Source organism: Rhinoderma darwinii, chromosome 5, assembly GCF_050947455.1.
Source record: "Rhinoderma darwinii isolate aRhiDar2 chromosome 5, aRhiDar2.hap1, whole genome shotgun sequence".
NCBI lineage: Eukaryota > Metazoa > Chordata > Amphibia > Anura > Rhinodermatidae > Rhinoderma > Rhinoderma darwinii.
In genome coordinates, this window is record NC_134691.1 from 325,732,533 (window position 1) to 325,747,754 (window position 15,222).

General features: G+C 41.3%; 1 protein-coding gene across 4 annotated transcripts in view; it reads left to right on the forward strand.

Annotated features, from left to right (window-relative positions):
- Positions 1–15,222, forward strand: part of LOC142652141 (uncharacterized) — a 333,622-nt gene that overhangs the window by 53,857 nt on the left and 264,543 nt on the right. For all 4 annotated transcript variants that reach the window (XM_075827658.1, XM_075827659.1, XM_075827662.1 and 1 more), the window contains exon 8: positions 13,740–13,808. In XM_075827658.1, coding sequence (XP_075683773.1) covers positions 13,740–13,808 — 69 coding nt within the window. The remainder of the gene's footprint in view (positions 1–13,739; positions 13,809–15,222) is intronic.

Consider the following 15,222-nt stretch of genomic DNA (forward strand, 5'->3'; position numbering starts at 1 on the left):
TGTATGTATGTTTTTATATATATATACCCATCTGAGGCTGACCACTACAAGCTGACAGGACTGACTACTTCTTTTCTGTAAGTGATGGCCAAAATGAGAAGTGGTCATGTGCAGTGCATGCAGTGCCACTCACATTTGGGAATCGGTTGACCAAAAGCCTGATGATGATCTTTTTGACTACAATGACAATTTGATTCTGTAATAACAATACAAGAAAACCGGAGTCCCCTGACCCTTGTCCCACCATGCAAGATGACTGTCAGTGACCATTTTCTATCCTGGTCGTAAGATTGGAGAGGTGAGCGCTATGAAACCAGCAAAACAAATGTTGAGAAGAAGCTAGTCTTGGATCCAAGCAGTGGTGGTGTTATCTGTTGATCAGACCAGGTATTGCTGTTGCACTCTCTCAGTGATGCCCTAACATAAAATTAACTCCATAATACTGAACTAAAACTAGAAATGAATAAGTAAACAGAAGAAGAACTTGCCCATATTATTTGTCACTCTTCAGGATTTTCTGCCTGCTCTTCAAACAGTTTCTCCCTTAAAGAAAAACCTGTCACCTGCCCAAAAAACTGCGGAGGACATCTCCGTTAGATTGCAGACGCCTCACAGATTCTGCCGCTTTTAATTTTTTTTTTCTAGCCCTCACCGTTCCTGAGATATTGGTGCAATTAATTTTGGTGCCCGATATGCAAATGACTGTCAAGTGGGCGGGTAACACCTGTCACTTGATAAGAGGTAACCGCCCACTTGACAGCCAAAGGCCTCATTTGTATATTGGACACCAGAATGAATGGCACTGATATCTCGGGAATGGTGGGGGCCAGAAAGAAAAAATAAAAAGCGGCAGAATCTGTGAGGCCCCTGCAATCTAACTGAGATGTCAACTGCAGTTTTTTGGGGAGGTGACAGGTCCTCTTTAACGTGCTTTGTCTCCTGGTGCAGACAGCAGTGGGGGTGGGCTTCTGCTGCAGCCAGTTGCTTAACAGCTAGAGACAGCTAGAGGGGGTTTGTGAAATGATCTCCAAATTTGTATATTGTATATTTTCTAAGTTTTGTGAATCTGCAGTTCTCTTCATCAGGCAGATTTACTTACGATCGTCCCCATTGCCATGTAGTTGGATTCACCAGTAATAAAGTTTTGCAAGTTACAAAGCTGGTAATTCATTTTTAAGTTAAATTCTCCTTTCCATGTATTTTACGGTCCTGTCCTCGGTTTAACGGTTTCTTTAGACTTTAATAACCACCCAGTGCAGGGAGACAAACCGCTTTGAAACAATGTATTAATTAAGAGCCGGAAATACTGTGGAAGCAGCAAACAAGCATTGCCGGCATAAGGAGAATTAAACACGGTGACAAGATCCGTAAAACAAGTGCAAAAAAAGGTGTAACAGTGTAGCGCACACCGCAGAACATCGGACACGTTAACCAGAAAACCTGCATCCTCCTCAGCAGAATTACAAATCAATGTGGATTTAGCTAAACAATGAGTCCGTGCAAGAGGTAAAAAGATAACTTAATAAGCTAAAAAAACATAAAACACATTGTCCTTGGTTTAAATGAAAATCATTTGCATGTTATTTCCGTGTTTTATTAACTTTTTGCCTTTTTAACCCCTTAGTGACCAGCCTGTTTTAGGCCTTAACGACCAAGCTATTTTTTACGTTTTTTCCATCGTCTCATTCAAAGAGCTATAACTTTTTTTTATTTTTGTGTTGACATTGCTGTATAAAGTCTTGTGTTTTTTGCGGGACAAGTTGTATTTTTTAATAGCACCATTTTGGGGTTCGTAGAATTTATTGATGAACTTTTATAAAAAAAAATTCTTGGGGGGAATAGAAATAAAACTAACAAATTCGCCACACCTTTTTGCATCCTAAATTTATGCCGTTTACCGTGTGGTATAAATAACACAATAACTTTATTCAGCGGGTTGTACAATTGCAACGATACCAAATTTATATATATTTTTGTATGTTTTACTACTTTTACACAGTAAAAGTACTTTTTTTTTTTTGTAATTTATTTGTTTGAAGAGTCATAACTTTTTATTTTTCCGCCGATGCAGTTGGATGAGGGCCTTTTTTTTGCGGGATAACTTGTAGTTTTTATTGGCACCGTTTTCGAGTACATGCGACTTTTTGATCACTTTTTATCAAATTTTTATTTTTTTTAAGGCAGGATCCACAGAAAACAGCAATTTTTGCATTGTTTTTTATTACATTTTTTTACGTCGTTCACCATACGGGTTAAATAATGTGATAACTTTATAGTTTGGGTCGTTACGGACGCGGCAATACCAAATATGTGTAACTTCTTTTTTATTTTTTAAATAAAGCATTTTTTAAGCGGGAAAATGTTTTTTTCATTTTTTTTTTTTATTAACTTTATTAAACTTTTTTTTTTTACTAGTCCCACTAGGGAATTTCACTATGCGCTCCTCCGATCGCTTTTATAATACTTTTATGACTTCTGTATTGCAGTGTATTAGTGCCTGTCCGTGTAAAACAGACAGGCATCTGCTAGGCTCTGGCATGACCTAGCAGGCATACACTACACGTAGACCAGGGGGCCTTCATTAGGCCCCCCCGGCTGCTATAGAAGACACCGGCTATTGAACGCCGCATCTGAGGGGTTAAACGGGTGAGATCGATACTGATATCGATCTCACCGCCAGCCCTCAGCTGCCTCTGGTAGCCGAGAGCAGGAAGATTTAACGGCTCCCTGCTCTGTTTATTTATTCTGATGCAGTGCCGTGAAAAGGCATATTGGCTGTCACTAATGGGTTAAGTCCATCCCGCTGTAGCCATATTTTTTTTTGGGGGGGCTTATCTTGTTTTTTTTTTCCTCCGTCTTCCAAAAGCCATAACTTTTTTTTATTTTTTTTCATCTACTTTATTTTTATTTTTTTTGCTGGACGGGTTGTAGTTTTTCATGGCACCTTTTATTGTACCGTACAATGTACTGGAAACGAAAAAGTTATTTTGTGGGGTAGAATGGAAATAAAAAGCCTCCAATCCTCCATTGTTTGTTTGTTTTTGCTTTTTTGTTTTCTTTTTTTTTTACGGTGTTCACCCTGCGGTAAAAATCAATGAAGAGGTATGAGGGCTTATTTTTTACGGGGCAAGCTGTAGTTTTCATTGGTACCAGTGTGGTCGTTTTTTTGTTCAATTCTTTTTGATAGGTAAGATGACCAAAAAACAGCAAGTCTGGTATTTATTTATATATTTATTTTCATTGCGTTCACCCTCTGGGTTAAATAATATTGTATTGTGCTAGTTTGGACTTTTACGGACACAATTATGTATTTTTATTGTTTACGTTACCTAAGGAGAAAAATAAAAAAATGTGGTGTTTTTTTAAACTTTCCGTATATATTCCTAAAATCTTCATCTATTTTTTTTCTTTTTTAGTACGTGTATTGCAGTGTATAGTGCTTTTCGCCAGCTCCTATTAAGCTCTGCATCTGGCCAAGATGGCAGATCTGGATGCCATCATTAGACCCCAGGCTGCCGTGACAACCACCAGCATGTAGGGGGGGTTGAGATGACAAGGGGGACCCACGTCTTTCATACGGCTTTGATGCATATGCCCTATTAATGCAAAGGATGTCAGAGGGTGGTTCCACTCAAGGGAACCCCTCTATTAGCCAGTGCAGAGAGCCACTGCAAAAAGTACCAATCGTTCTGGTAGACTCTTTTATACATTTAATACATGGTAGCGCTTTAATTTGAATGACTGGCATGTAATATATTACATTTCCCCTGTATGGCCATCCATAGTGTATGGCCTGCCTAAAGGGAATTGGTGTTTCTTTCGCTTTTTTTTTTTTTTTGGCTCTATCTATAGTTTAAAAAACATCTTGCAGTTTTCACTCTGGCCACTGACCCTCAACAGGCTGACAATCCCTATTCTATAGACATCGCTTTTCAGTAATCATCTCATTATTATCACAGGAAAGATTTACAATGAAAGGTAACGCCTCTATTATAAAACTGGGGGGACATTACTCCGGATCACGCCATTAAAAATACATGATGTGGACAGCTCCTCCCCCTCCCTACAAGTGTCACAGAGCATGCCCAAAGCACTCCCCTATAGGTGGTTTTCTTATGTCCATGCATTTAAAACTACACTTTCCATTATGACCTGTAGATTTAGATCCAATACATGATTTTGATTCTCTGTTTATTGTACTGGTTGGTGAAGACATTATTGACATTCCTGTTCTACAGGTCCAGGCATTAGATCAAGCTAGAGGATTTAACACTATATGACCATTAGTGGTTCTTGATGCCCTGAATATTCCACTATCCAACTCGATATGAAAGAATTTTCGTTCAAAAAAAATATATAATAGTATCACTGTCTGTATGAACAATTAAAACTGAATTTTATTAAGGTAATTCAAAACAGAAAAAAAAAAATGGCTAAGTAGCCAAAATACTAAACAGGCGTAAGCAATGTGGCCAGAAGCGGGGGTACATATGAGGTATCACGCTTCCATGTATACCTCCAACATACACCGCTCCCTTCTTATTCGATAAACACTCTGGTCACTATTGCCACTAAGTAAGCGTCCCTACGCGTTTCTGCACCCCTCGTTTTAAGAGTGCGTCATCAGGGGTCACATTTATTGATTTGTTCAACACCTAATAGCCGGTGAGCACCTATTGCGTGCTCTTTAGTCTCCCGGCGTATGCACGACACTAGTCGACTGGCCGTACACGCACCAGGTAGATGCCTAACATAGGTAAGTAATGTACCCCTCACTCAGCGATGACTCATCGTCCGGCTGGCCAATCACCGACCGCCATGTCACACTGTCGTGTCCCCCCCCCCCCCGACCAACAGCCAATCACCAAGCAGCAACAACACGCGTCCCTGGTAACCTAGGGATCCCTAGGGGGCCAACTTCGAGCACTGTAAAAACACAGTGACAAGACAAACCGCAAGTTGAACTGGCACATCTTTGCCATCAATATATATACTAACCATCAGACCATGTTTAGACCAATTAGCCCCCGTCAATTTTCAAACGGGGAAAGAATGTACAGCACACACTGGAAGATCCCTGTGGTAAGTGGGGACCCTTATTATGTGTGTGTGTGTCTGGCAATAGTGGCCATACAGGACTATATATATATATATATATATATATATATATATATTCTACTTCAGGCAACAACCCCACAAAGAGGGGGAATGAATTAGCCAAACAGCAATGCGTGGGTGATGCCAACCGAGTCATCCATGCATTGTCTAGGTACCTCTACGGTCTGTGCCGAGGGCGGGTAAATCATAACTTGCCCTGAAGATAATACCTAGACTACCACCTCAGGGGAACAGGATAAAATACAGGTCTCTTTCCAAGGCAAGACTTCAAGAAAGCAGGTGTAGGAAATGTGTGCAGGTTTAGTAGTTTGCATACGGAAGATCCATTGTGCTTCTTTTTGTAAGGTCTTCTTGTCCAGGTTACCCCCCCCCCCCCCCCATGCCGATGGTCGTATCTGCTCTAAACACTGGAACTTGAGAATAGCTGCATCGTCCTGATGACCGTCCCAAACATGTCGCGCCACCGGAGTATCCTCACTTCTTCGTATGTCTCCTATGTGATCCCTGATCCTCTTCCTAAACTCGCTGATCGTCTTCCCTGCATGTTGAAGCCCACAGCCACATGTTATGAGGTGGACGATTCCCCTAGTTTTGCAGCTTATGAAGGATCTGTTCTACACCTTACCCGTTCTGTTGCTCAAAGTTTTTTCTACACGATATGGATTCACAGGCCCTGCATGACCCACATTTGAACGTCCCATTTAGTCTGTTTGACAACCCTGATGTCTGTACTTGTGGTTAAAGGTGGCTGTGCACCACTATCTCTGATGTCCCCCCTCCTATATGTCGGAGAGGACCTTTTTCCAACGAGACCCACAACATCGGTGTCCGCCCTCAAGATCCCCCAATACACCAGTAGAATTATTTTCACTACCTCATTGGCCGAATCATAGGTCCCTATGATGTTCTTGATGCACTGCTGGCATCCTACTCTATTTAAAGGAGTTCTCCAGAATTACAGAAAACTGCATTTCCATGAAACCACATCACAACTGTGCATGGGACGGAGATGTAATATCTCACATCACCTGTGGACAGGTGTGGTGCTGTTTTTGGAAGAAAGCATCCAAATTTTCCTAATTCTGGACAACCTTTTTTTAGGTGTTGTAGGTAACTGTCCTATATATAATACAGAGATTACTGGGGTATTTACAAGGAGTCATTAACTATTGAAAGTAGAAAAATTCTTTATTATAGCAAAAAGCTAGAACACATATTAAAATACGGAAGATCCAAACAGAATTAACAGCCAGACAACCATGATGTTGCGCATAATTTGTATATAGAAAATAATGGGGATAGTTCCGCAGAGGAAAGAGATATAGGGTCTAAGGTGAAATTGCCTATAATGATGGGTCATCGAGAAAAGAAGCCCCAAATTTGTGACGCTAAGCCATACGTTTATAACTAAATAATAATGTCTTACCCATTAATGTGGTGAAGGTATGCCAGACAAGCGCCCCGACGCGCGTTTCGCTTAAATGGCTTTTATGTGGGCTTTGGCTTTACTGCATTTAAAAAAATGATAGGTAATCTCACCTTAGACCCTATGTCTCTTTCCTCTGTGGAACTATCCCCATTCTTTTGTATATACAATTATGCGCAACATCATGGTTGCCTGCCTAGCATTTTATATTATGTAAGCACTTGCATGTCTGCCTAGCGTTTTACATTATATAAGCATTTACATTACATTTGGTGATCATACAAATGTTTTAGACCTTGTGGTGTCGTTTTCGAGCTAGTATTGTATAGCCGCAGACTGTTAATTCTGTCTGGATCTTCTGTATTTTAATGTGTTCTAGCTTTTTTGTATAATAAAGAATTTTTCTTTCAATAGTTAATGACTCCTTGTCCTCTTGTTTTTTCATATGACCTTTTTGGAGTTTCTATTCTCGGTTACCATTCATTACTTTGGAGGAGTAGTGCCGTATTTCTGGGAAACACCTAGCCGTTGTTTTTTGTCCTGTGAGACATATGTTTAAGGTATTGATTGTAAATAGGATTATGTTGTAGCGTTATAAAGGATCGTTCCTGTACGTGGAAAACTCAGAAAGAGACATTCAATTACAAGATAAGGAAAATGCAAACATTTCTCTTGACATCTGGTTTCTTTAAAGTTAGTCATCTTGTTTTCTGAGTGCGATTTTTCTTTATTTTTATTTTTTTTATTTTTTTTCAGGTAGAGGGCGCTCTACTATATTTGTCACATTGTGATACTGACCTGAAGTCAAGAGAATATTGCAATCCCCCCATTGAGTTTTCAATGTGCGAAGTTCCTGTTTGACATGTCTATTCCATCACACTCTTCAGGGCAGACCTTTATTTGAATGGCGCCTGGTACGGTATTTTCCTTTGGAACCCACATATTTTACAAAATAATTCCCAAATAACACTGTAAGAGTACTGTTATGGTATTGCAGCTCAGCCCTATTCACTTGAATGTGCCTGACCTGCGATACCGTTCCCAACCATTGGACAATAGTGGTGCCGTTTCTCCAAAAAAGGAGTCCTGTTTTTCTAAGTTCATAACCCCTGTATATTCTCCATACATATCTATGAGAAATGTCAATGTTCTATAAATAATGGACAACTTACCTTTTTATGTATTGGATTTTATTCTAAGACAAGCTTAGGAATTTGTATGTCCATAGCCATAGGCGTCTTGTAAATAAGTCCTTATGTCTTCAGATTTCCATGTTGAATGCCTCGGAGTATATCTAAAATTTTTTTTCTTTCTTTTCCCTCTTAAAACTGCATTACATTTCTACCATTGGCGGAATATTGTGACCTGGATCGTTCACCCTCTCTTGGTCATAATGATCCTTTCCACATCGAGCAGCTTTAGAAATGTGAATTCATCTCTTGAAAACTGCACATCAAACGCAAGTCCTTATTTTATCCTCGAATCTCAGCCTCCCACAGGTCTAAATTAAGTGTTCAAATTAAATGAAAGCCTAAGGCGTCTAGTGCCTCATTCTCTCCCATTTAGAAGGTTCTGCAATGTTTTAGTACTTAACCGTTTGAAAGTTTACTTAACCTTCATTGGCCGAGGTTAAATACTCCCATCCATGCGATCTTATTTATCGGGAAAAAAAGATCTGTATCCGGAATAAAATAAATGTATGTTTAAAGGATTCATACCAACGAGCGTATTACTGCTCTATACAAACTCCGAGATGTACAGAGCAGTAATACGGCGCCTATAGACTTCCATGGGGCCCTACTGATCCTCCATATCAAGGTTTTTTCCTTTTGAATTCAACATGAGTCAATCCCCCAAAAAAATGTCACGTGTTGCATTAGATGTCGTATTATTTACTGTTGCATATATAGCACCAGCATATTCTGCATCGCTGTACAGAGAGGGTCACCATTCACATCAGTTCCTGCTAAACTCCTAAACACACCCCAGGGCCAATCTCCTATGCAGCCAATTAATCTATCAGTGTGTTTTTGGACTGTGGGAGGAAACCCTTGCAACATTCAAACTCCATGCAGACATTCCCCATGGTTCGATTCGAATCCAGGACCATGGTGCTAACCACTGAGCTGCCAATGGGGAACGTCCCCATTATACAGCACCATACGGAGTATGGGAACAAACCCACCCAAACATAGGGAGAACGTAGAAACTCCATGTAGATGTTGACAATGGTTGGATTCAAACCCAGGACTCCGGTGCTACGAGGCAGCAATGCTAACCACTGAGTCACCAATGGAGAATATCTCTATAATACAGCACCGTATGGAGTGTGGTAAGAAATCCACGCAAACATGGAGAGAACATACACAGTTGAGTCACATTATTATGACCACTTCCTACTTTCGACATCAGTAGCCCATGAAAGAAGTGATGTGTGGTGGGTGGGCTTGGTGGGAATATAACATGCGTGATAGGCTGTCTGAACACATATCACTTCTTGTTGCCATGGGTAAAATGGGCGATTTATCAGAGTTGCAAAAAGGGCTGATTATTGGTTTTCTGGCCGAGGGGAGCAGTATTTCTGAAACAGCGTAGTTTGTGAACTATTCGCGTAATGCTGTGGTGACAGTGTATCGTGAGTGGACAAATGTCTCCATTGGGAATAACTGACGTGGAAACTGCGGAGCACCACGTGCCATTGATGTGAGAGATGAACGTCGGCTACGAAGGTGCGCGAGGGCCGAACAATACGCTACAGTGGAGCAGCTCACCGTGAAAATCAACCTGGGGTTACCAGACGTGTGTCCAAAAGAATAGTTCAGCGAACCCGACTACGTATGGGGCTCCGAAGCAGACGGACGGTCACTGCTCCTATACCAACAAAGGTGCATCTGAAAAAAAGGCTTCAATTTGCACGGAAGTGTCGGAAATTGACCACCTATGATTGGCAAGGGGTTGCCCTCACGGTTTCTGCTTCATTGAATGGATGGACGTTGGCGTGTCAGGCGAGAAACATCAGAGAACAAACACCCATCAACCATTACTGGAAGAACACAAGCTGGTGGCGGCAGCGTTGTGGTCTGGGGAATTTTTTCATGGCATTCTCTGGGCCACTCATCCATGTGGAAGGCGCTCTGAACCAATTTGGGTATGAATTCATCTCTGCAGATCACGTCCACCCATACATGCTGTTTGTCTTCCTTGGGGCAGATAGAATCTTCCAGCAAGACAATGCGGCACGTCACACGGCTAGAAATGTCCGGCAGTGGTTGGAGGAGCACGACCAAGACTTCCAAGTACTTCCCTGGCCCCCTAATTTGCCAGACCTGAACCCAATTGAGCATCTGTGGGACCCCTTCGATCGCACTATAGATCCACCCCCACGCACCCTCCAGCAAATGTGGGATGCACTGCAGTCAGCACGGCGCCAGATACCGGAGACCACCGACCAGCACCTTATTGATCACTCCCAGCCCGTCTAGCTGCTGTCGGTGCTGCACATGGCGGTTACTCTGGATATTAGCTGGTGATCATAATATTGTGACTCGACTGTATAAACTCCATGCAGATGTTGACCATGGTTGGAATCTAAACCCAGGACCCCAGTGCTAACCACTGAGCCATCGTGTGGCCCATGAAGAATATCTGTTCTACAGCACCGTATGAAGCACTATAGCGTGCAACAGCCAACGGCTCCATAGTATTGAGACACAGTGACTCCCCCATGTGCCTTCATACAGACTCTGCTGGTTTAATATTCTGCATAGTTCAGCTCTACAGATGAAGTGAATTCTCGTCTATTGACACCATACAATAATTCCTTGTGTATTTCCTACAATACAGTATTGAAATCTGAACAGCGTTTTCTATAGAAATGTCTTCTCATAAGCAGAAAATGCTTGAATGCCGTCTAGACTGTTGGTCTGCCTCCGCATAGAATTACTTATGGCACCTCTTAGCCAGAACAAAACCTTGCAGACCCAAAAATAACATCAATTTTCAGCGCATATGAAATATGCTAATGTATAAATAAAACTCATTTCAATTTTTTTATATCACGTTCTATATTTTTTTTTCTAGCGCGACTCCCGCTGTTTATTAAAATACCGGCTCGTTCGACTCCTTATTCCGAGAGAAAATGGATTTAGATTAATGAAGTTCAGTCTGAAACCCCCCCCACCCACTCCCCCGCCATATAATTTTGCATACCGTATATATGTATATATAATCTTCCAGGCAGGTCGTTCAGATTTTGTAACGATTTCAACCTTTTAAAATTACCAAGACCTTCTCTTCGTAATGACCTGCAGCGCTGGGTAGATACTGCTTAGCACAACATTTGCAAGTCATAGACTGTTTACCACCATCCTTATGTTCTTTCCCAAGTGCACCGTGAAAAAAGTTGTCTGCTCGTTTACTTGTACTGTTTTTGGAAATGTTCTTTTTTTTTTTTCCAATTTAGATTTGAGCTCCCTGATGCACTGGAAATATTAGCTGAGCAGTTGCTTGGGGGTTTTTTACTTCAGGTTTATCCTGGCAGTCGAATGGCAAATCATGTTTTAAAAGTTGCTACGCTAGAAAAGCTAAATCAGCCGGAGAAGAGCTGAAATGTTTTAAAGTGAGAGGTGCGAATGAGAAATAAACAGTCGTCTGAAGAAGTGACATGTTGCAAGGTTATGTAGAGCATCTTTGAACGTTATGTATGCAGACAGAATAAGGCTCTCATCATTCGGGATTGCTGTTCTGCTCAGTATGAACCTTCTGCTGCATATAATTCACACTCCGCTCCAGCTCTATTGTCGTCTATAGAAAAGACTCCGGGCTTCTCCTGCGTAGGGACATGTGTAATCTTCGCGAGGGGTCACCGGTAGTTTCTGCTCCACTGGTCCTAAGAATTGGAGTTCGTCTGAGGAACATGCTCCAGGGAGTCTCTAGATCAAGGGGGATTCTATAATGCGGTCTATATGCCTCAATGGATTCTTTTATAATTTCCCAAGGCAGCAAAATGTAGTTAAAGGGTTATTCCCATCTATTAAACTGGATAAGCCATCACTTTATGGCATTGGGGACTCGACCCCTGAGCCTGAGAATGAAGGGTCTGCGGCACTGATTTTGCTCGGAACGGCGGGTCGGCCCGATTTTACTTGCACAGGTGTGAGGAGCAGCGCAGTGCAGGGAAAACCAGTAAAGGGGATGCAACGCTAAATCAGCACTGCTGGTCCTTATTTCTCAGGATTACTGGGGTCCCACAAGTCAGGCTCTCCCTGATCATAAAATGATGGCATATCCTAACGATATGCCATCAATTTGTAAGGTGGGAATAGCCGTTTCATCACTTTAACGCCCATTGTTTTTTGACGGCGGGCGGTGCACGTCCGGAATCTGCAGCGATGTCTTTTGGCGTTGCTGTAGAAAAAGCTTATGAGCGCTCCAGTGAGTGCTTATTCTCTAAGAAGGAAACTTACCTTTATATCACGTCACCGGAAACCCAGTGACACGATCGGAGAATGGGGACACCCTCTGCAGTCAGCCCTGGGGTGTCTGTTCTGTAAGCCAGTTGTTGGGGCGCACTATGTCACAGTGACACAGTATATAAGCGCATGCTAATACATTAGAAGTATAAAATAAAGTTGGTAACGTTATTACTTCATGGGATTAAAAAAATGATGTAACAAAAAAAAACCAGGACATTTCCAAAGGAAAAAAAAACGTACATAACTTACATAGTCATATAGTCATTTTTTGTACCCCCCCCCCCCCCCACTGTGCCCAAAATCGGCTGGAAAAAAATAAAATTTCTCCTGCATAAAACAAGGCCACATCAATGAAAAAAATTAAGGCTGCTGAGAGGCAAAAATGAAACCATGAACCATAACTTTTTTTTTTTTTCTTTGTCGATTGAGTGCTATGAGGGCATATTTTTGTTGCGGGGCAAGCTGTCGTTTTTATTGGTACCATTTTGGGTTACATGTGACTTTTTTTGTAATATTGTAATAGTTCAGACTTTTATGGACGCGACGATACCAGTTATGTTAATTTTTTTTTTAAATGTAACATTACTTTAGAGAAAAAATGGGAAAAAAAGCTTTATATAACTTTTTTACATTTTTATTTTTTAACTTTGTTTTTTTTTATTAGTCTCCCTAGGGAACCTGAACCAGCTAGCACTAATGTATCGCAGTCTATAGCGATTTTGACAGTCTACTATTAAGGGGGTTGTCCAGGCATGGACAACGGATGACTTTTCCGCAGCTGATCGGTGCAGGGTCCGGGTGTTGGACCCACACCGGTCATAACTGATGACCTCTCCTGTGGATGGGTCATGAGTTGTCCGTGCCTGGACAACCCGGTTAAGCTCTGCCGGAGGTAGCGCTTAATAGGAGTACAAAGATGGCAGCCCTGGGTGCCTTCATTAGGCCCCCAGGCTGCCATGACAACCATCAGCACCCCGCAATCATGGGTGGGGTTCAATGGGCTGTCAGAGGGGGCCACGACCACTTTCTAATTCCTTAGATGCCACGATCGCAATTGACCGCAGCATCTAAGGGATTAAATAGGCGGATTTAATGTGATCTTTGATTCCGCCTGTTGCAGTGATGCCATCACCCACTAAGTAGAACGAGCTCAGCCCGTGAGCGTGCTCTATACTTCCCTTTTAACGGTTCGCGTACATGTACCTATAGGTGGCACTGGAGAGACGGATTTCTTTCTTGAGCTATCTTGCATGTGTTTTTAGATGTAATGATAATTTAAAAGGGAGGCAAAGTTCTTGGGCAACTGATATTTGAAGGATCACCACAGGAAACTGACTAGAATTTCTCTATGTCCGGTATAATCAGATCAGATTGGTACAATTAGGTTCTATAAGTATGTCAGGTCTGTAGCCGACTTAAGAAGTAATGAACACTTTTCTGAGTCCGGCATACGTTCATAGTAGTTGTCACTTTTCATTACATGTGACCAATCACTTGAGCCCCCACAATGCACTACTTTCTCTTAACCGGAAGCCAACAGATCTCTAAATTTAGGTTTAGTCATGAACAGAGAAGAAAACTTCATGAAATTTAACTTCAATACAAGAGCCGTAAAGCAACATTTTTACAGTTGCTCGATGTTTTATGTTGATTTTAATCTGTGAAATGTGGAGTTTTCCTTTAAATACGATAATTTTAAAAACATTTTTCTTCTCTTTCAGTCTACATTGCCTCCATATGAGTCCAGGATCCCGGCGGCCAAGTTACTAATAGAAGTTGAAGACTTTGAGGTAGGATTGTGTTATTATTTATGAGCGTTTTTGTATTACTATTGTGATGACTATTAATGCTGCTGTATGTTAAAGCCGTGAGATGTGGGATTCAGGTGTCCCCTTTTTTGTGGTTCGGTACGAAGATGATATTTCATAATTACCCTGAACTTTTCGGCGCTTCTGAAATGTCAATTTGGATGATAGCACCAATAAAGCACAGCAAGTGTTTCATTATCCCTGTATGTCACATGGCCCCTGAGGAGGTAAGGATATGACGGAATAGGCCGAGCTCCCACCGTTCCAAATCCTATTCAACCACCATATGACATTACATAAAAAAAGCTTGAAAAACTATTTAGCCTTTCAGCTCGGAATTAATACCCGACAAGATTTCCATCCAATCCATCATGTTACAGCAGAGTATAATATGTTCTAGGTAAACAAAGCTTCAAAGAGAACGTCTGCCTGTTTTATATGGCTCTTTTTTTATTTATTTTTTATATCAAGTAATATTTCTAAGTAGAACATAGCGTTGCTTTGATGTTAGCTTATCCATGTAAATTTACTGCAAAATGCAAAAACTCCTTCTTGATAAGTGCCCGGCATTTAGTGATGCACTTATTGCGTCTGCTCTCATGGTTTGAATAGTAATATCTACCATTGTCTCTTTCCCGGGATGAGCATCTTTGTATTTTGCGGTGTTTTATATGGGTGGAATATACTCCAAATACAATAGCTGTTAATAATCCTCTTTAAAGGGTCTAAAAGGTTAATTATTCGAAAAAGAAAAACAACTTGGTTTCGAAGACTTCTTACATTGAAAAGACGTTGATTGCAAAATGAAAGGGCATTTTAGGTCATTGTTCGTATTCATCCCACTTATTACTATGTGAGGCCCCATTCACACGACTGTACTGATTTTCTTACTATTCGCAAATACGGCTCCGTAATCATTAATAGTCATTGACAACTCATCCGCATATACAGCACGCTGTCTGCAAATACGGTCCGTAGATCATCCGTATTTACATATCCGCCCAAAAAATACCAAAGAGGAATCTTGGGTAGCCCCCTGGCGTCGCATAGCAACTCTTCCGTAATTTCGGGCGGCTACGGGTGCACATCCATAGCCGTCTGTAATTACGGAAGTGCCCATAGACTTGTATGGGGAGTCTGTGCCGTAATTACAGACAAGAATAGGACATGTTCTATATTTTACAGATGTATTCTGCGGAACAGACAACCATATGTAAATATGAAGAAAGGTGTCCGTAGCCCATGGAAATTAATGGGTCCGCAATTCCATCCGTAATTACGGATGAAAACTACGGTTGTGTGCATGGGGCCTAAGAGCATAAAATTCTTGATGTTCGTTTTGTTTTCTTCTGGGTAAGCAGGATGACAACTAATATGGCCGTCATTATAGATTCCA